General features: G+C 46.6%; 1 protein-coding gene across 1 annotated transcript in view; it reads left to right on the plus strand.

Moving 5' to 3' along the window:
• Positions 1-2,456: 2,456 nt before the first annotated feature.
• ROR2 (receptor tyrosine kinase like orphan receptor 2) overlaps positions 2,457-22,685 on the plus strand; it is a 221,048-nt gene continuing 200,819 nt past the window's right edge. The window contains exon 1 of the mRNA XM_066257503.1: positions 2,457-2,997. Coding sequence (XP_066113600.1) covers positions 2,910-2,997 — 88 coding nt within the window. The 5' untranslated portion in view covers positions 2,457-2,909. The remainder of the gene's footprint in view (positions 2,998-22,685) is intronic.

Genomic DNA, 22,685 nt, shown 5'->3' on the forward strand with positions numbered 1-22,685 from the left:
GTCAGCCTCCTGGTATGTATGCCCGTGTAGTTCCATCCCACAAGGAAGAGAGTTGGCCACTAAAACTAACAGGATACTGTGGAAATGACTGTGCCTGACTTCCCAAGCTAAGCTGTAAGACACTGCAGCTTCTGCATGGCTCTCACTCTGGGGGTAGCCAGCTGCCCTGTTGTGAGGATGTATGTCCTAGGAGCCCTGCAGAAAGGTTCATGTGGCCTCCTGCCCACACCCAACACTAACTTGCCAGGCATGTGAGTGAGCTGCTTGTGAAGATATCTCTGCTCCAGGCAGACCCTGAGCCAGAGAGCTGAAGAGCTAAGCCTCTCCTGACATTTGACCCACAAAAACTACCTACATGAAGAAATAAATGCTTGATGTTTTAGCTGTTTGGTTTGAAGTGATCTGTTATGCAGCAATAGTTAATTGATATAGATGAGAAGGAGTAAGTATCTCCCATCGGCTTAGACCTAAGCCATACTCTGCTAACTACTTAGAACATATTTTGTCCCACTCCCATTTATAAAGATACATGTATCGTGTTTACCCCTCAGCTCTGAACCTGTAGAAGGGGAGCAAGGAGGGAACGAAAGGGGTAATAGAGAACAGAGTTAGGCCTGACCTATGGTGGCGCAGTGGATAAAGTGTCAACCTGGAAATGCTGAGGTCGCCGGTTCGAAACCTTGGGCTTGCCTGGTCAAGGCACATATGGGAGTTGATGCTTCCAGCTCCTCCCTCTGTCTCTCTCCTCTCTAAAAATGAATAAATAAAATTAAAAAAAAAAAAAAAAAAGAGAACAGAGTTATAGATGCTACAACTCTGGAGAAAGAGAAATGCTGAAAAGATAATTTTAAAAGAAATTTTAAAGAATCATGTGTGATATAACCCACATTTCTGACCCCACCCAAGAAACTGTCAGCAAAAATATATGTTGCTGTTTAAACTTTTGGTCAGCTTTGTGGGGAACCCAGTCATAGGAAAATTACACACAGATGAGGGGCAGAAGCGCGATTGCATCATTTCCCCAAGTTCACACCACGGAGAGCTAAGGAGCACAGGTCCAGAGGAAAGGACAAAGCTTTGGCTGATTGACCCGTTTATGAGAGCAAGGCTCCTCGGACCCTTCTCTGACGCCCCTGCCTGGTGTCCACGAGATCCAAAATGGAGCAGTCTGGAACTAAGTGCTTCAAGACCAACTTTTAAAGCCTTGCTTCCCCTTAAAGCATCCTGCAGGGCCCCTAAAGGAAGAAAAATCCCAGAGATAAACACCTGGTGGTCCTCAAACAACACTGGGAGAGCAGCCCCCATTTGGGAGGGTGGCAGCAGTGGCCAGGGAACTGTATGCTGGGTTGCCCCCTCACTCCCCCACAGTTCCATAATGATTTTACCGTCTTCTCCCATTCCCCCCCACCCCCATTCCCGCTGTTCTGGCCAGTGACTGTCAGTCCCTCAAGGCTGCATTAGGAACAAGAACTGTGTGGGATGTTCCCCCAGATTCCGCAGACCAGCGAGAGGCCTAATTGACTTTAACGGGGGTAACAGAGGGGCTGGCGCAGCCTTGTCTTCAGCAGACCTTGGCGACAGAGCTTTTATTTCCTGCCATGTGTGAGGGAGGTGATGGAGGAGCAACTCCAGGGGCCAGACTCAGGGGCCTTGGGGTCTGGCCCCCAAGGCCTGTGCTCTCCCTCCTTCACCCCATCTAGCAGGAAATGGTGCTTGAGCAAAAACGCCAAGCAAACTGCTTTGTATAGTCAATCAGTGAAGAGATAAATCTCACAAAACAAACAACTGAGACACTGGAGGTTCCAAATCCTTTCTCCAAGAGAGCAAAAACAAAGAAAATTCCTAAGTTGCAAACGGGAGGGTCAGGCCTTCCAATTCCAGACCTTTGCATGTGTTAAGCAAAACCAAGAATAAGCAAGAAAATATGCTATTTGAATTGTGTTCAAAATGTCTTTTACAAGTGAAGCAAATTACTTCTGCATGTTCTGGGGCTCTGCAGAGAACAAATAGTGTTCTGCCTGTAATGGGTAAAATTACACAATTTACCAAAATCTGCGGTGACTTCAAAGAGAGAGAGAGAGAGAGAGAGAGAATGAGAATCGCGCTCCCGAGGGCTTCCTCCACTCAGCCCACCCCAGCAGTTTCTGAGCTTTTCGGAGGGACGTGGTGGTCCCTACGGGGCGGCCGCAGCGTGGCCAGGAGGGTCAGGAGAGCGCCAGAGGGAGGCGGACCGTTCTTTTCCGTGAACGATTCCCTTCTCCAAGCTCTCGCTTCTCCTGCGTTGGTTTCTGGGGCTGGGTGACTCTGATTTGCTCCGGCGGAGGCTGGCGGGGCGCGGTGTCTTCCTGAGTTACTGATTTGTGAGCAGGCCCCTGGGCCCCTCACCCTGAAGGTGGGCGCGGATGGACGCTCTCAAGGCGCCACCTTTGCGGCCTAAAGTCCCGAGGCGCAGGCCAGAGGGCGAGAGCGGGAGGCATATCCCAGGACCCAGAGACGCCCCCGGCCTCGGGCCCCGGCCCCCAGCTTCCCGCGCGCCACGCCCGCCGCAGGCGAGTCCCTCCGGCAGGGGGCGCCTGCCACGGTCTCGCTCTGCCCATCGGGGCGGGTGAGCCGGGGACCCTGCCTCCTGCGCGCCCACGGTCCGCCCCTCGCGTTCGTCCCGGCGGCCGGACGCCTAAGCCCGCGTCCCGGAGTCTCGCTGTCCTCTCGAACCTGCGTCCGCGACCGCGCCGCGGAGGGAGCTGAGCGGCCCTTACCGGCCGGGAGAGGAGGCGGACCACGCGTTCCTCGAAAGGAACCAGCTTGCGAAGCGCCCGGGAGAAAGGGCAGCGGACGCGCGGCCGACCCGGGTGGTGGCGCCCGGCCCCCCGCGCCGCGCCGGCCCCACGCCCGGCCCCCACGCCCGCGGCATGGCCCGGGGCCCGGCGCTGCCGCTGCTGTGCGCCCCGGCCGTCTGGGCGGCCGCTGTGCTCCTGCTCTTCGGACCCCGGATCTCAGGTAGGACCCGTGCGCCGGGGGGCCTGCTGGCTCGAGGCCGTTCCTTTCTCCGCTCCCGGCCCGCGCCCCTCCGCTGGGGCTGCTTCCAATAAAGCGCGCTCGGAGGCTGGCTAAGTGTTTCCAGAGGCCGGCGGGCGCCGCCGCGGGGAGCCCCTGGCCGGGGGTTTCCGAGGTTCGTTAGTGCGAACGTGGTCCGTCGCCGGGTCCTCAGATGTGGTCTATATTTCTTAGGACCTTGACTCGGCCTTCTTACCTGAGGTTACCCCGGCGCCCCTGTCTGCATCGGAGCCCCCGGGGCTCCAAACCCCGCCGCTTGATTGAGCTGGGCTTGGGCTTCCCTTTTGTTGGCCCCTTCCCCTCCCCCATTGCCAGGAGGTGGCCGAAGCGGCGTATCCTGTGCTTGGGGTCCGCGGTCTCTGGGTGGTCTTGGGGCGTAGAGAGCCTGGCCACCTTCGGGTCTCACCTCGGGATCAGGGATGAGGCGCACGACAGGAGGGACAGATCCGGCTCCCTGGTGGCACTTTTCCTCGAGGGACACCCACTGTCCCCGGGAAGCCCTGCGCGGACTTGTTGTCTTGGGTTCCGCGGCGCGTAGGACCTGCCTGTAGGTTCACAGGTGGCCTGGGGGTACTTGCCTGGGGTACCGGCGGGGGCGGTGCTCCCCACCCGGTCCAGATGCCTGGGGCACCTGGACTTGTGCGCCGCGCGATCGGATTCGGGCATCCTGCCGGGTGGGGGAGGGCGCGGTGCTTCCAGGCCGGAGGTTTGCAGGCTGAGGTTAGACTCTCCTAAAATGTGAGCCTCTCTCTCTTACACATAAGTGGGTTTAAGTGTCGCCCACCCCACGGATTGTGCTCCCCCGCCCCCACATTCCTGCAAGCAGGTGAGAATGAGGGCAACCGCGCGGGAAGGGGCTCAGCTCTTCCCGCGTCCTGCTGCCACCTGCGCGCTCCAGGGTCCCATCCTCCGACTCAGGAGTGCTGGGCCACCGTTCCTGGGGGTATCTGGGTTTAAGCAGATGCTGATTACTTGACTTGGGAATGGGGTCTAACGTTGCTGCCCCTTAAAGCATCAACCGCCTAGGGCGGGCGGCTAAATGGTGAGTAAATTGGTACCTTTTAAGTCAGTCCGGGGGACTCGGACAACATCCCTGCGGATTTCTGCTTCCCTCCACCTGCAAGAACCTTTTTTCCTTTAGAGCCAAGGGCTCATTTGCTGCAATGTTGGCCGGGTGGGTGGGGGGACAAACTCCGAGCTCCACGTGCGGCTGCGTAGCGTGGGTATGGTGGCCACTTGGGGGTTAGTGTCGGAAGTGCGACAGGGGCGGTTTTAGTTGCATTTTCAGGATGAGGGTGCGGGCGCGGAGCTGGTGGTGGGCTAGGTGGGAAAGGGTGGTGATGCGTTTGTTGCCTACGTCAACATTGTAACGAGAACAGGCAACTGGCTCGCATTCCCGTCGGGGTAGTTAAGCATCGTCATCGGCGTTTCCAGTCGAGTTTAAGAAATCCCTGAGAAACAAAGCAATCCTGTGTCGTTTTCGTTCAATTTTGAACCCTGTGTGGAGGTGATTTTATTTTTCCAGTAAAATAACAGTAATCTTTTCAGGGGAAGGAGCAGGGAAGCTGTTTATAATTCTCTCCCTTCTGGAATTAGCTGAAAATTCAAAGAATATGATTACATTCAAAATATGAATCGGTTTTACAATTTCAGGACACTCGGTGTTTGGCATCTTTTCTGCGGTGACGAGGAATCTCTGTAATTTGAGCGTGTTTTATACACAATATGTAAATTACTGTGTAAAAGCACAAAGGTTATTTTAAAAGGATCTGTAAGTTCTTCTCCCTTTCTATACAAGGCTGTTCCCTAAGGAGACAAGTGCCCTGCCTGCTTAGGTAGGACAGACTGGGAATGGGGGCCAGAGGTCCAGTCTCCCCTCATTTTGACAGTGCAGTGTTTACTTCTGGCCGGGTTCCCTGGAGTGATGGTTGTAATAAATATAGCGATTCATTTGGAAGTAAACGAAAACATCTTGCATAAGAAGACTTTGTGGAAAAATAAAAGTTTTTATGTATGTAGGAAGGCAACATGTTTTTCTTATTATGAGTGTGTACTAAGCAAAGAAGCAGCACACATTGGAAATGTTTCAGTATTTAAGAGTGAGAGCGAGTTTAACCCTCGCGTCTACTTGATAAAGAATGCCATCCTGAGGCTCTGAACCCTATTGACCTTGTGTGATATCCGGTGTTAAGCTATATACCACTGAGCCCTGGTGACTACTGCGGGGGCTTACTAGTCCGTGAGGCTGAACGTCGTATTAGTACAGTGCATCACGGTTAGAACACTGCCACGAATTCTGCTTAATATTTTGCATGCGAAAAAGCAACATCAGTTCCAAAGTGTTGTTTACCAGGGATACTTTTTGGTGACAGTAATCTGTGGCTTTAGGAGGCAATGTGAAGTTGAACTTCTCTATTTTTATTGGTAAACCTTCTTCCTATTGTTTGGTCAAAGTACAGCTGTAACTGGTACTGGTATGTCATTGTTTGTTAGGGTGTGACTTGCCTTGGTTTTTACCCTCAGAGACATTTAAACCTGGCCGAGTCAGAATTTTACCATGCCCTTTGCCCCCCACCCCAAATCTTTTCCCTGAGATCAATGGGATGGAAATGCAGGAGTAGGGGAACAGCCTGTTTGACAAGTAGGGAAGATTAATCCTTTACAGGGAGATTTCTAAAGCCAGGTTTCAGCTGGAGAAGTGGCGCTCCTTTAAAATGCATTCCTTGGGAGGCCAGGATGTGGAAAATTATCATTATCATTGGAATGGAACTGGGTGTGAAAGGCTGGGCCTCCCCGATCTGCAGAGCCCCCACCAGCCTGATTAAGTACAGGAAATTTGTCTTCTCTAATGCTGTGCCCTGGGAGAGCTCTAATTATACTAATTCCCAGTTCTAGTCAGGGAAAAGAAAATGGGCTGCTAAGTGTTCCCCCTACCCAAGGTTTATAACCATCTTCTCATGCCAGAGGCCTTTTGGTCCATTTACTGGGAACCTGGAGGGGGACCTGTGCCCCAGCCCCAATCCTGAGGTCACCACGTGGAGATGGGCTGGACTGCAAAGCTTGGGGATTACCCTGCTGTGCCCCATGGGGAGGTAGGGGGTGTCGTTGTAGGCTGTGAGTCTTACTGGTAAAGAAAGTTGTTATTAAGATACTTCCTTGTTGGGGACCCTGCGGTGACCTCCATGTGGATCCCATGAATATCATACATGAAAGATTTCAAAGTAATGGGGTTGCAGTTTATGCTTTGCAGAGGACACATTCACTGCTGGTCAAGTCCCATTTTGTGTGGCCAGTAAAAATTTCATGAAAGGACCATTGGGCTGAAAGGACTGGTTTGGAAACATCACTTCTCAGTGACCCTTTGGGCTCTCTAGTTCTGTGCTGTTGGACTGTGGCACTGTAACAGAAGTGTTAGTTCAGGGGGCAGTGAGCGCTTCTTGAGTTTTGAAGTAAAGATCTAAGCAAAACAAGGAGCTCAGCCCATTAATTATGGCTGCACAGGTTGGGTTTGTACCGCCTCCTACTCCTAGTGCAATGTATTTGGTTTGGTCGAGGAGTTTGCCAAATTGGAAATAAGGGTGGGATGGCTCTGCTGAATGTGCAGTTGTCATAAAATATGTCTGGATGTGATCTGCTTAAACTCATATTTTAGCAGAGTGGCCAAGGAATGGTTTAACAATGTTGGAAGTTTTCAGAAAGCTTTTCAAAAAGAGATTAATTGTATTGGTGTGTTAGCATCATTGTTGGGATTTCTGACCTTTTCTCCTTTCTTTCTTTCTTGCTTTCTTTTTTGTAAGTTTTATCTCTGAAAAAACCGAAAAATTTCAAAGCCAAAGGGAAGGAAATAATTACAGAAAAATTTAGCCTAATTAGAATAAGTGGCTTAAGTTCCAGTGGGAGGTGGTATGTGTATGTCTCTAATTGTCATTGGAATGAGCTTCAGTAAGCACCCTGTCACTTTTGAGATGTTATCTGTGGAGAATGTAGCTGCTTCTTCAAGTCCCCTGGGAGTGGGGGAGGGTTTTCCCTAACTCTCAAATTCCTCTACATAATGGTTTCCACACCCTGTCCTCCTGGAGGGTCAATTAACCAACAAAGAACATATAGCTGTTTAGAGTAAAGTTGATTTTTTTAAGAGAGAAAGAAAGGGGGACAGGGGACACACACACACACACACACACACACACACACCAATCTGTTCCTGTATGTGCCCTGACCCGGAAACAGCCGGCAACCTCTGTGCATTGGGACAACGCCAACTGAGCTATCCGGCCAGGGCCCAGAGCAGTTTAGAAAAGTGGAAAATTAAGCACCACAGTAATTCTATAGGAAGAGACGGTGATGAGGTGCGTTCTTGTCTTAAAGTAGTGTGAGAGGTGGATGGGGAAAAGGAGTGGAGGGACTGGCTGATTGTACATCGCCTTTTAATTAATTTATTTTTTGCAAAGAGAAACTCAGAAAGGAGAAATCAGGGAGTGACATAGGTTACTCAGATCTTTATTATAATATATGCATAAAATAGACCCTTTTAACCATTTTTATTGCACAACTCAGTGACATTAAATATATCCACAGTGTCTGCCACCATCACTACCCTCCACCTCCACAACTTTTTTATTCTCCCCAAAGGGAAACTCTGTCCCCATTAAACACTAATTCTCAGTGCCTCTCCCCCAGCCCCTAGCACCCTCCCCTCTTCTCCTTTCTGTTTGTGTGAGCTTGAGCACTCTGGGTACCTCATATAAGTGGAATCACACTATTTGTTCTTTTTTAAAAATTTTTTACTTATTTATGCATTTTAGAGAGGAGAGAGAGAGAGAGAGAGAAAAATGGGGGAGGACTAGGAAGTTTCAACTCCCATATGTGCCTTGACCAGACAAGTACAGGGTTTTGAACCAGCGACCTCAGTGTTCCAGGTCGATGCTTTTATCCACTGCGCCACCACAGGTCAGACCACACTGTATTTGTTCTTTCATGTCTGGCTTCTGTCACTTAGCATAGTGTTCTCAAGATTCATCCATGCCATAGCATGTCAGTACTTAATTTTTGTAAGGCCGAATAATATTGCATTGTGTGCACACACACACACACACGCACACACACACACATACCATATTTATAGCACATTTTGTTTTTCCACCTATTAGCAGACATTTGGGTTGTTTCCAAGGTGTCTGTCTGAGTCCTGCTTTCAATTCTTTTGGATGTATTCAATTCATAGAAGTGGAATTGCTGAGTTATATGGTAGTTCTATTTTTAATTTCTTAAGGAATCATCAGACTGCCAACACTTGTGATTTTCTATTTTAGTGGTAATAGTCATAATGAGTGTGAAGTAGTATCTTTTAGTGATTGATGTTGAGTATCTTTTCATGTCATCTGTATATACTATTTAATGGCCAATTGTGTGTGTGTATGTATGAGACAGACTCCTGCATGTGCCCTGATCGGGATCCACCTGGCAAACCCCGTCTGGGGCTGATGCTGGAATCAACGGAGCTATCCTCAGCGCCCAGGGTGTACACTTAAACCAATTGAGCCACTGGTTGCAGAAGGGGAAGAGGAAGAAGAGAAGGGAGAGAGGGAAGGGAAGAGAATCAAATAGTGGTTTCTATTGTGTGCCCTGATGGGATTGAATGCAGAATGTCCACATGCTGGCCGGCACTCTGTCCACTGAGCCAACCAGTCAGAGCCCTTTGCCCATTTTTAAATCAGGTTTTTTGATTGAGTTATAAGACATATATATTCTGGATATTAACTCTTTATCAGACATGATTTAAACATATTTTCTCCCATCCTATGGGGTTGATAATGCCCTTTGATGCAAATGCAAAGTTTTTAATTTTAATGAATCCAATTTATCTATTTTCTTGTTTTATCTGTGCTTTTGGTGTCATCCAAGAAATAATTACTGAGTCCAAAGTCATGAAGTTTTCCCCAGGTCTTTTTCTGAAAGTTTTGTAGTTTTGGCTCTTGTGTTTAGTTCCTTAATGCATTTCGAGTTAATTTTGTACATGGTCTTAGGTAAGGGTTCAGCTTTATTCTTTTGCATGTGGGGATCCAGTTTACCCAGCACCCTTTGTTGAAAAGACTCTCCTTTCTTCATTGAATGGTTTCGGCACCTTTGTCATTTGCTGCGTATGTAGGTTTTATTCCATTGGTCTGTGTGTCCATCTTTATGCTACTCTTTTTTTTTTTTTTTTTTTTTGGTATTTTTCTGAAGTGAGAAGAGGGGAGGCAGAGAGACAGACTCCTGCATGCGCCCGACCTGGATCCACCTAACATGCCCGCCAGGGGGCGATGCTCTGCCCATCTGGGCCATGCTCTGTTGCAACTGGAGCCATTCTAGTGCCTGAGGCGGAGGCCATGGAGCCATCCTCAGAGCCTGGGCCAACTTTGCTCCAATGGAGCCTTGACTGCAGAAGGGGAAGAGAGAGATAGAGAGAAAGGAGATGGGGAAGGGTGGAGAAGTGGATGGGTGCTTCTCCTGTGTGTCCTGTCTGGGAACTGAACCTAGGACTTCCACACACCAGGCTGACACTGTACCACTGAGCCAACTGGCCAGCCAGGGCCTATGCCACTGTTTTGATAACTGTAGCTTTGCTGTTTGTTTTGAAATGAGAAGTGTGAATCCTCCAACTTGTTCTTTATTTTTTAGGTTGTTTTGGCTATTTGGGAGCCCTTGGAATTCCATATGAATTTTAGAAGGATGTTCTGAATCTGCTAAAAATGTCATTGGGATATTGCTAAGGCTTGCACTGAATCTTTAGATGGCTTAGGGTAGTATGGACATCTTAACACGTCTGCTAGTCTGCAAACATGGGATAGCTGTCCATTATTTAGATCTTTAATTTATCTGAGCAATATTTTGTAGTTTTTAGTGTACAAGTCTCTCACCCACTTGATTTGATGTGTTCCTGAGTATACAGTATTTTTTCTTTTTTTTTTTTTTTTAAAGTGGGCGGGTTTTTTTTTTATTTTTTTATTTTTTATTTATTGATTTTTTTAGAGAGAGAGGAGTGAGAGAGAGAGACAGAGAGAGAGAGAAGGGGGAGGAGCAGGAAGCATCAACTCCCATATGTGCCTTGACCAGGCAAGCCCAAGGTTTCGAACCGGCGACCTCAGCATTTCCAGGTCGACGCTTTATCCCACTGCGCCACCACAGGCCAGGCCTATTTTTTCTTTTGATGCTATTGTGAGTTATAACATTTTCTCAATTTTCTTTTTGGATTGTTCTTTGTTAATGTGTGGAAATGCAACTGATTTTCGCCAGTTGATTTCGTATAATGCAGGATTTGCTGACTTCATTTATTTAACTCAAAAGAGAATATTTGTGGGTTATATTTAAGATCATGTCCTCTGTTAACAGAGATAATTTCCCATCTTTATTCCCAATTTTAGATGTCTCTTATTTCTTGTTGTATTCTTTGCCTAATTGCTTTGTCTGGAACTTCCAGTGTTTAGTAGAAATGGTGAAAGCGGACATCCTTGTTTTGTTCCTGATCTTAGAGGTAAAGCCTTCTGTGTTTCACCACTGAGTATCACGTTATCTGTGGCCTTGTCATCTACGGCCTTTATTATATGAGGGTCGTTTCTTTCTATTCTTAGTTTACTCATATATATATATATATATATATATATACTTTTTTGTATAGTTTTGACTTTTGGAACATGCATATGTCCTACATATTTAAAAATAAAATGAAGTCATTAAAGACTGTGGGAAACTAAAACTGAATGCAAACAAGTAAATAAATCCAAATATATTGCAAACGAATCATGTACCTACCCTGATGGGGGAAAAAAATCCTACTTCCAGTAAACTGGACCCAGTACTTTGAGTGAAGAGCCTCAGTTGGGACTAAAAACAACACACCTAATGACAAATCTTGCCCCGTTAGTAGGTTTGTTTCTCACTGGGGTATGGGTGTAACAATTCTGAAACTGTTCCTTGAATGTGGGATTGTGCAAATGAGAGACGTGATGATAGTGTCGGAGCCAGGGTTTCCCCGTGGAGATGGGAGATGCAAATACGGAACAAGGGAAAGCGATAAAGAGCCCTGAGGGGCTGGATTGAAATTGGAAAGATTGGTATAACTCATGATTTCATATATTCATATTCACACACATATAAAATAGTATGTTGCCTGACCTGCGGTGGCGCAATGGGTAAAAGCGTTGACCTGGTACGCTGAGGTTGCTGGTTCAAAACCCTGGGCTTGCCTGGTCAAGGCACGTATGGGAGTTGATGCTTCCTGCTCCTCCTCCCCTTCTCTCTCTTGGCTTCTCTCTCTGTCCCCTCTCTCTAAAATGAATAAAATAGTATGTTAAGATTATAATTAAGAATTTGTGAAATACTTTTTGTACGCATAAAAGTTATTTCCTAGCACCTCATTATGAACGAGCATTCTTTGTACCCAGAGCTTGGCTACTAAATACTGTTACACAGTAAAGGAGCTAGCATGCCTTGGAGACATGACTGATGATGGGCTCAGGACCCGAAAAAATACAAGATGAGCCAGGAGCGTGCTCTTGTGATAGAACGTAAGTGGTCAAAAATAACGGGAGCATATTCAATATAGAAATGCCAACTTGGGGGAGTTCCAGTGTTTAAGCTTGGGACAATTTAAACATCAAATAAATAAGAACAAGCCTGGATTATACGTGGAACAGAATAGAAATTTATGATTCAAAATTGGTAATAAGTAGATAAGTAATTAAATACATGTAATTCGTTGTTCAGGGTTGGTGCAACAAAGTACTACTAAGTGGTTGACTTAAAACAATAGGAATTGGTTCTCTCCCAGTTCTGGAGGCTGGGAAGTCCAAAGTCAAGGTGTTAGCAGTGCATTCCCCTCCAGAGGCCTTGAGGGAGAGTCCCTCTTTTGCCTCTTCAGTTCCTGGTGGCTTCTGCCGATCCTGGGCTTGTGGCAGCGTCCCTCCTGTCTCCACTCCTTCCCATGGCTGTCCCCTCTGTGTGTCTCTGTGTGTTCCTTCCAGCTCTTACAAACACAGCAGCTGTTGGAGTGAGGCCCATTTTAAAGTCAGGATAATTTCATCTCCAGATCCCTAATTCATTACTTCTGCAACGACTATTTCCAGATAAGGTAACGCTCGAAGTTCTGGGTGGGTATAAATCTTGGGGGACCTCACCTAACCCACGGCATCACATCAGTAGATGGAAATGAGGGCTATGAAGCACTTTCTTCTTACAGCAAACTGCCAACTAATAAATGTAAAATGGATTGGAAAAATCACATTTGCAACAATAGTTATACAGATTGATGCGGGCAAGAATCCTCAATGAGCCTGACCTGTGATGGCGCAGTGGATGAAACATTGATCTTTAACACTGAGGTCTCCGGTTCGAAACCCTGGGCTTGCCTGGTCAAGGCACATATGGGAGTTGATGCTTCCTGCTCCTCTCCTCCTTCTTTCTCTCTCTCTCCTCTCTAAAATGAATAAATAAAAATTTTAAAAAAATCATCAATGAATTCTGAATCTAATTATATGGGGTCATGTTGGATGGGGAGCAGGAAATGTTTATTGCTCACAGAATTTCCCCACAGAGACTTTATTTGCAAGGGCACACTCAGACTGTAGACCAGAGAAACCAGAAATCACCCTAACTGGTTGACCAAGGCTCATACCGCCAGTGTGACAGATGGACACGGTTTTTCTAAGAAGGACATCACTTAGGTTTCATTCCAGCATGGTGGTATGTGTGTGTAGAGCCAGAATCTGATGGTGACACAAACCAGCAAGCCAGGAGGAGGGGCATTTTATGGAACAGTTGGCCGTAGTGAAGGATAAACAGCCAAGGAATGGGCCACAGGACAGGACAGCCACATGCACAGTGAGATTCCAGGTGGACCTGTGTCGGAATGTGGACATGCTGAGGTGTCATCGGAACCTCTGATGAAACTGTGTGCGGACGTGTTACACAAAAGTGTTGTCAAAGTTGACGCTTCTAAATTTGGATCGTATGGAGGTTCTGTTGGAGCACGTCTTGCTCTAAGGAAGTGTATGCTGGCCGTTCAGGGACAAAGGGCATGATGTCTGCCATCTCCTCTTTGCTGGTTCAGAATAAAAACCCAGTGTGGGCACGGAGAGAGAATGATAAAGTATATGGAGTGAAATGTGAAAAACTAGTGAATTTGGGTGAAGAGTGTGGGGGGAGGTTGTATGCATGAATCTTGCAGTTTTTATGTAAATTTGAAATTATTTAAAAATACAGAACTTGGCCCTGTCTGGTTGGCTCAGTGGTAGAGTGTTGGCCTGGTGTTTGGATGTCCCAGGTTCAATTCCTGGTCATGGCACACAGGAGAAGTGACCATTTGCTTCTTCCCCCTTCCCCTTCCCCCTTCTCTCTCTCACTCTCTGTCACTCTCTCACTCTGTCTTTGTCTTTGCTTCCTGCAGCCATGGCTTGATTGGTTTGAGCAGATTGGCCTAGACGCTGAGGATGGCCAAAAAGCTCGGTTGTGAGCATGGCCCCAGATGGTGAGAGCATTGACCCCACATGGAGGTTGCTGGGTGGATCCCGATCAGGGAACATGTGGGAATCTGTCTCTCCATCTCCCCTCCTCTCACTTGGAAAAAAAGAAGAAAATAAACGAATAAATAAAGAACTGAAAATGTTCAGTGATACAAGTGTATGATTGTAGCCAGTGGAATCAATAATAGAGCTTATCAAATCCTCTTAGGAAATAAGATTCAAATGGTTACAATCTTACTGGAAATTGTTTCAGACCTCACGCAGGCATGGGGAGGTGTCTTCGAGGCCGGAGAGTTTTATGGACAGGATTGAATGAAGATCGCCAAGTCTCAGTTTAGTGTCTGAACTAAACTGTCAGAACTTCTAACGTGTTTTCCCTTAGCTTTTCATGATAGGAAACTTCAAACAGGAGTAAAGTTAGATGAGGACTGTGAACCCCTCCATGTGTTTTGCCCAGCTGTAACAGTCATCATGTCCTGTTAATTTTGTTTCATGCCCTCTGGCCCACACTTCATGAGCCCTACACAGCCTTATTATTCTTTTTTTTTAACCTGGAAAAACTTTAGCATGAGTGGTAAGAACTGTTTCCCCCATAATCGCAATGCTGTCATCGCAAGCATCACAGACAAACTTTATGTGATTCCAGGCCCTGCTGGGCTTGCCCAGCTCTCTGGGAAATGGCCTTTCATACTGGGTTTGTTCGCAGCAGTGGGAACAGGCCAGGTGCACCCATCAACACTGGTTTTTCCATCAAATGGCCCTCAGCCAGACTGGGGGCACCCGCTGGGCCTGTGGCTCTGCATCCCAGCAGGTGTGGGTGCTGCTTCTCTGCCTTCCCAGGGCTGCGGGTGGGGCTGGTCCCCGGTGCAGAAGCCCAGAGACCTTCCCTACCTTGAAAGAGGGCGGAGGGGGCAGGCACGGCACAGAGAGGGTCCCATCAGGTTTATGTAATCCAGCCCTTCCTGGTCTCTTCATCTGGACCCCTCTTTCTGGGTGTGCCCTGCAGCCTCTGTCACCCCTGGGAGCAGTGCCCTGCTGCGGCCTGTGTGAAGTGGGCCATTCTCCGCCATGCTCAGAGCCCTGAGCTTGTTAAAACCGAAGGACATAAGGTGGTGTGGGGAGTGTGGCGCTGTGGCCTGCAAGTCACCTCCCTGAGGGCAGTTGGACATTGCCTGTTAAAGGTTACAACAAATTTAGAGACCTGTTGATGCCACCTAAGGGGGATTTCAAAGAGAGGTTGTGGGTGGGGAGAAAATCAGTTTGCAGAAGGGTATGTGCTGCACGTGATTGATCTAAACAACCTCCTCTCATTTCTGTGGAGAGACCTAAAGCAAAATACGGGATGTACTTAAAAGGATGTTGAGTGGAAATATGATTGGAGCTGTCTTTTAAAATATACGGTGTTACAAACTCATGGATAAAGAGAATAAACTGATGGTTGCCAGAGAGGAGGGGGTGGGTAAATGGGTGAAAGAGGGGAAGGAGACTAAGAAATATAAACTTTTAGTTATAAAATAAGTCACAAGGATGTAAGGTATAGGGATTACAATCAATAATATCGTAGTGGCCTGACCTGTGGTGGCGCAGTGGATAAAGCGTGGACCTGGAATACTGAGGTCAACTGCTCGAAACCCTGGGCTTGCCTGGTCAAGGCACATATGGGAGTTGATGCTTCCTGCTCATTCCCTCTTCGCTTTCTCTCTCTCCTCTCTCTCTAAAAATGAATAAATAAAATCTTAAAAAAATAATATCATAGTAACTGGGGTGTCAGATGGATACTCGACTTACTGTGGTGATCACTTTGAAAGGTATGTAAATGCTGAATCACTGTTATATACGGGAAACTAACACAATATTATATGTCAACTATGATTTAAAAGTTACAACATGGAAGGTAGAGGAAGATGGTCAAAAGGTACAAACTTCCAGTTATCAGTTAAGTATGAGGGCGACAGAGTACAACATGATGGTTGTTCACACTGCTTGTATAGTATAGTTACATAGGGAAGTTGTTCAGAGTAACTTCTAAGAGTTTTCATCACAAGGAGAATCTTCTTTTTTGATTTTTCTTTTCATTATTTCTAATGAGATGATGGATGCTAACTAGACTTACTGTGGTAATCATTTCACAATATATGTAACTCAACCCTGGCCGGCTAGTTCGGTTGGTTAGAGCATCATCCCGAAGTGCAGAGGTTACCGGTTCGATTCCCGGTTGGGGCACATACAGAAACGGCTCGATGTTCCTGTCTCTCTCTCTCCTCTCTCACTGGAATCATAAATTAAAAAAAATTAACAATATATGTAATTCAAACCATTATGTGGTACACCTTAAACTTACACAGTGGTATATGTCAATTATGTCCAATAAAACTAGAAAATAATTTTAAATCACTGAAATTACAGTTTCACATTTTTATGGCTATAAGATGGAGGTTCATTGTTCTTACTTAATGACTTTCTATGAAGAGACTATTCTATTGATATAGGTTGAATTGTGTTTCCCCTTCAAAAAGGATATATTGGAGGCTAACTCCTAGTAGTTCATTTCAGAATGTGACCTTTTTTGGAAAGATGGTCTTTATTGACCTAATCAAGTTGTAGTGAGGTCTTTAGAGTGGGCCCTAATCCAATATGACTGGTATCCTTCTAAAAAGGGGTAAGTCAGACACAGACACGCACAGAGAGGATAGATGTGAAGCCACAGGGAGGCCATATGCAAGCCTAGGAGGGAGGTCTCAGGAGAAACCAGCCCTGCCCACATCTTGATCTCTGACATACAGCCTTCAGAGCAGAGGTATGTTGAGTGTCTGTTGTTTAAGCTGCCCTGGCTGCGGTGCTTTGCTAAGGCAGCCCCAGTTGACTCATATACATGTCTACCCTTATGTGTGTGCTAATCTGGTACTGTTTTCTATTGCTTTTCTTTTTGGAGTATCTGCAAAGGAATTTATGTGATAGAAAGGCCCCACTGCTAACCAATACCCTTTCTTTCTGAGCCCTCTGAACCTTGTTGTGTTGGCTAAGTGGCTTGGCCCAGGGCTGGTTAGTGTTGGGAAGTCAGGCACAGACTCACCAGGCCCACTACCAGCTCTGTGTATGCCCATGGTCTGACGTGGGCAAGTGAATCTTTCTGGAGAGTTTGGCATCAGGGAGCAAGTCTTTTTTCCTTCGGGAGAGCTTGTGGGCCAGTGCTTCTCTGGATAGCGCTGCGGCCTGCCCCGGCTGGCCTCCGAGCACATCTGTGCCCACTGGACCCCTGTCCAGGCCTGCATTCCAGGGGTCATTGGTCAGCTACCCACCTCTCCTCTCCACCTTCTTCCAGCTAATTGCCTGGCTCTCAAGAAGGGACTTGAGGCCTTGATGAGTGGCCTCCCAGAGGTCAGAGCAAGTGAGGTGGTCCCTCAGAGGCTCCCTGATGAGCCCCAAGATGCTGAGTGCCCATCCAGGCCCCTACCCAGGCCGTTGTTTCCTTCAAGGAAGCTTGGGTAACAAAAAAACCCCCACAAAAAACAAAAAAAACAAACCCCAAGGAAAACAGACATCTTTGGAAGCTGGGATTGTGAGGCTCTCGGCCTGTTGATTTATCCTGTCTGGGGCCTTTGAAGTAGGAAGCCTTGAAGGCTGGCCCAGTGGGGAGGCCCTGAGAGTCCTGGGTTGGCTCTCAGGGTCCTGGGTGCACAGGGTCTTGGGGGTCTGGTAAGGGATGGAGCTCTGGAAGTGCATTTTCTTGTTCTTTGGATCAATGGCACTTCTTTTGCCTTTTTTTTTGTTTTTTTTTGACAGAGACCGAGAGAGAGTCAGAGAGAGGGATAGACAGACAGGATCGGGGAGAGATGAGAAGCATTAATCATTAGTTTTTTGTTGCAACACCTTAGTTGTTCATTGATTGCTTTTTCATATGTGCCTTGACTGCGGGCCTTCAGCTGACTAAGTAACCCCTTGCTCGTGCCAGTGACCTTGGGTCCAAGCTGGTGAGCTTTTTGCTCAAACCAGATGAGGCCACCCGTGACCTCGGGGTCTCGAACCAGGGTCTTCCGCATCCCAGTCCGACAGTCTACCCACTGCGCCACCACCTGGTCAGGCCGCTTCTACCTTGTTACAAAGCACGGGGTAGCCTTCCAGCAGTGGAAAGTTCCCAGGGACAGAATAAAGTCACTCACTTGACACTGACCCCAAGTTTTCCAATGGGGGCCCCTAGCTAGCCACTCAGGAGCTTTCGTGAAGGCTGTGGGGCAGTGGCACGGGTGCCTAGCAAGCTGCTTATGAGGCCACTGGTGTAAGCACCTTTGGGTGGTGGAGAGAGGGGTGTGTGTGGGGTTATGCAGAGGGGAGAGTTAGAAGTGGTCATATACATGGGTCACTCAGCTTGCACCCTGGTGGCTGACAGAGCTTCTGACTGTGGATGCTTTGGATCCCAATGAGATGCATGATGCTGAATGTCAGCAGATGGTTGTTGGTGCCAATTCAGTGCCAACAGGAATCCCCAATTTGGGGTGTGGTTAAAAGTAAACTTTATTCAGTGCAAACAGCTCAAATATGAAGCAGCACAGCTGTGGGGCAGCCCTGGAGCCAGGCTCCTCTTTGGAGACATAGCTCTGCTCTGCTCTACCTGCTTGGTGTTTCAGCTCCAGCCAGGGCAACACAACAGCCGGTCTGTTGTGGACAGAGAAAGTGTACTCTCTTAGCCAAAGCGGAGTTTATATAGACAGAAATCCTGCCCCTGGTCCCTGATTGGTTCATTCGTAGCCAAATGAGGACTTCCAAATCTAGTAATCTTGATTGGTCTAAAAAGCACTGCCCTGATTGGTCAGAACGGAGCTGCTGTGATTGGTTGGTGAAGATGCTGGTGTGTGTGTGTGTGTGTGGGGGAAGCTATGCAGCTTTGATTGGGCAAGGAAAGCCTCCACCCTATTGGTTAAAATATAGTTTCAGGAACTCCTTTATAAGGGCTGGCTCCTGTGGCAGGAACAGGGTGCAGGTGAGTACAGGGAGGCGGGCAGTTACAGTGCAGGATTCACCCTGAAGTGTGGTTTGCAAGAGGTCTTGTGTAGAAATGGCTGCTGGGCTCTGTTTAAAAAATTTCAGCCCAGTTAGCCATCAGGAGTCTCTCTAATTGGTATCTTCTTTCTCAGGGTCCAGAGCTACAACCTTCTGATTGTATCAATAATGGTGCAGCACATAGTTGTTTCATAGGTAAGATCCAGCTTTTTTGAGGGATACCATTTTTCTTTCATTATTTGTAAAATTCAGTATGTCATTATAACTTTATTTTGGAAAAAGGAAAACCCATTGTTTCACAAGGCAAACCCAGACATAATTACCTCTAATTAGTGAGGTGTTTTCAGAGTTCAAATAAGGTTCACTTTTTTTCTTTTTTTGCTATGCTAAAACTGTGGGCCCATTTCTTTCTTCCTTCCTTTTCTTTCCTTCCCTCCTTCCCTCCTCCCTCCCTCCCTTGCTTCCTTCCTCCTCTTCCTCCTTCTCCTCCTCCTCCTCCTTCTGTTTTTAATAATTAAAAGAAACCCAAGATAGTTCAATATTTTTTTTAAGTGTATTAGCCACAGATTTCTGTGGGATCTAGAATCCAGGCTGATAGAAAATAAAACAAATGAAAAGGAAAGCCAAGTGTGGGTATAAGTTGATCTGTTTAGGATTAAATTTTTAAAAATACTCTTTATAAATTGCTTTTTCCCAGCCATAGATTAGGGCCTGCCATGAATTTTGGGTGTGTGTGTTGGGTGGTAGGGTGTGTGTCTTCATGAGTTGAGGGAGCTTTGTCTTGGGCCTAATTATCTATTTATCATGGCAAGTATTTTTTTTTAATCACTATGTGAAAACCCCCACAAAACAATACATTATTTTCTCTTTTTTTTTTGTAGGTAAATAGTTCTAAGAGGCTGCTCCTGGCATTGGGTGTGATCAAAGAGACTTCATTTAGTTTTCTCTGTAATGTTGTAATTTTAATTAAATTTATTTAAAAAAAATTATTTTTGTATTTTTTTTCTGAAGTGAGAAGCAGGGAGGCAGAGAGACAGACTCCCACATGTGCCCAACCAGGATCCACCTGGCATGCCCACCAGGGGGCGATGCTCTGCCCATCTGGGGTGTTGCTCCTTTGCAACTGTGGAGTCATTCCAGCACCTGAGGTGGAGGCCATGGAGCCATCCTCAACGCCCGGGCCAGCTTTGCTCCAGTGGAGCCTTGACTGCGGGAGGAGAAGAGAGAGATAGAGAAGAAGGAGAGGGGGAAGGGTGGAGAAGCAGATGGGCACTTCTGCTGTGTGCCCTGGCGGAGAATTGAACTCGGGACTTCTACACGATGGGCCGATGCTCTACCGCTGAGACAACCGGCCAGGGCCCCTATTTGTTTTTTTAAGTGAGAGGCAGAGAGACAGAGAGACAGACTCCTGTATGTGCCCCCATTGGGATCCCCCCAGCATGGGGGCCATGCTGCCCATCTGGGGCCTTGTTCTGTTGCTTGGCAACTGAGCCAATTTTAGTGCCTGAGGCAACTGAGACAGAGGCCACAGAGCCATTCTCAGTACCCAGGACCAACTTGCTTGAACCAATTGAGCCATGGCTGCAGGAGGAGGCGGGGGGGGGGGGTGGGGGGAGAGAAGGAAGGAGAGGGAAGGTGGTGGAGAAGCAGATAGTTGTTTCTTCTGTATGCCCTGACTGGGAATTGAACCCTGGACATCACATCCCAGGCTGATGCTCTACTAATGAGCCAACTGGCTAGGGCCATGTTTTAATTTTTTATCAGGCTAATGCATTTATTACTTGATTCAATAAAAATCAAGAAAACAAAACAAACCCAGGAAACCCAGTAACATGCAATGGTTTGACTAAAGCAACACTGAGGAGTGTAAAATGAAAAGCACCTCTTACTTCTTTCCTCCCTCTGAGCCGTGCCTCCCTCCAGAGATCCCCAGGTAACCTGGCTGCAGGCTCTATGCTTCATGGGGACATTTTCTAGGCACATATGCTTTTGTCTATAGCACCTTTATTTGTTTATTTTTTAAAAGTTATAGTAAAAATCACATGACATAAAATTAACCATTTTAAAGCACACAATTCAGTGGCATTTCATAGATTCACAATGTTGTGCAACCACCAAGTCTGTCTATATTCAGAACATTTCATCATCACCCCTACATTAGCAGTCACTCCCCCTCTCCCTGCCCCAGCCTCAACAACCATTAATCTTTCTGTCTCTGAATTTGCCTATTCTGGGAATTTCATGTAAATAGAACCATATATACAGTAAGTGGCCTTTGTATCTGTCTTCTTTCACTGAGCATAATGTTTCCAGGGCTCACCTATGTTGTAGCATCCTTATTTTATTTTTAAATACAATGAGATTATATCGTAGTACTGAACTGAGGTTTGCTGTTTCACATAGAATAGTTCCTATACATCTTTCCATATTAGTGCATGCCAGGTACTCCATTTTTTAAATCTTTACTAATGTCTGTCATCTGGATGTATATAAATTATTTCGCTGATCTCCAATGGGTGGATACTTCTGATATATTTTTTTGAGAGAGACAGAGACAGGAAGGGAGAGAGATGAGAAGCACCAACTTGTAGTTGCTTCACTTTACTTGTTCATTGATTGTTTTTCATATATGCCTTGTCGAAGTGGGGAGCTCAAGCTGAATCAGTGACCCTTGCTCAAGCCAGCGACCTTCGGGCTCATTTCGATGATCTTGTGCTCAAGCCAATGATCTCGCACTCAAGGTGGTGAACCTGCACTTAAGCCAAGGACCTCGGGATTTCAAACCTGGGACCTCAGCATCCCAGGTTGACACTCTCTCCACTGTGCCACTGCTGGTCAGGCTGAATACTGCTTCTGATTTTAGCTACTGACATGTAACAGTGCTGTAGTGAACATCTGTGGACACATTGTTTTCTTTGTGCTTGGATAAGTATCTGTGGAGTTAGTTCCCAGAAGTGAATTAAAAAAATTTTTTTTATAGATTCCGTAAAATTGTTCTTCCAGAAAGTGGCAGCAATTTATGCTTCCCACAAGGGTGTTTGAGCTTTTCTGCATTTTCTAAGCCCTGACCAACAATGGAAATTGTTAGACATTTTAGTCTTAATAAGTCTTCAGAAATGTCATGTTAGTTCTCTGCATTGACATTACTTAAGTTGTCCATGAGGCTGAATGTCTTCATAACTCATTTTTGTTTCTTTTTTTCTGGGAAATAGCTGTTTGCTTTCTCTACTTATTTTTTATGAGTTGTTTACAATTTTTTTTAAACCAATTTCTAAGCATGTTTAACTCTATTCCAGATAATATGCATATATTTTTCTCAAGTTTTCCTTTAAGTTTGTTTATGATATTTGTTTTCATGTAGAGCGGTTTCTGGAGTCAAACTAAATTGCTTTTATTTTTTGTATTTTGAGCTTTTCCATTTAAAGATTATTTTAAAAAATATCCTTTAGGAGGGTTATGACTTACTTTTATGGTTAAATATTTCACATGAAATTTAAATTCAACTTTATTCACCTCAGAGGAATTAAATCTTTTATTGACTAATTCATTCCTTCTCTCTCTCTTTCTTTCTTTCGCCTTTCTTTCCTTCCTTTCCTTCTTTCCCTCCCTCCCTCCCTCCCTCCCTCCCTCCCTCCCTCCCTCCCTCCCTTTTATAAATATTTTCTCTTCTTTTCCAAGTGAGGAGAGGGGAGATAGAATTACAGACTCCTGCATGCACCCTGACTGGGATCTACCCAGCAACCCCCGTCTGGGACTGATGTTCTTCCCATCTTGGGACATGCTTGCAACCAAGTTCTTTTTAGCACCTGAGGCTGAGCCTTCAACAGAGCCATCTTTAGCACCTGGCTGATGATCTCGAACCAACAGAGCCATGGCTAGGGGAGGAAAAGAGAGAGAGAGAGAAAAGGGGGAGTGAGAGGGGTGGTCACTTCTGTGTGCCCTGACTGGAATTGAACCCGAGACATCCACGTGCTGGGGTGATGCTCTACCACTCAGCCAACTGGTCAGGGCCATGAAGCATTTCCCATGGGACTGCACAGTTGCTGGGACTGGCTCCAGGGGCACCTCGCCCACACGCTGTACTGTTGCTCCCTGGGTACATGCAGCAGGGTTGTGGGCTTGTGGGGTTATTGTGTA

The sequence above is a fragment of the Saccopteryx bilineata genome, chromosome 2 (assembly GCF_036850765.1).
Source record: "Saccopteryx bilineata isolate mSacBil1 chromosome 2, mSacBil1_pri_phased_curated, whole genome shotgun sequence".
NCBI classification, from domain to species: domain Eukaryota; kingdom Metazoa; phylum Chordata; class Mammalia; order Chiroptera; family Emballonuridae; genus Saccopteryx; species Saccopteryx bilineata.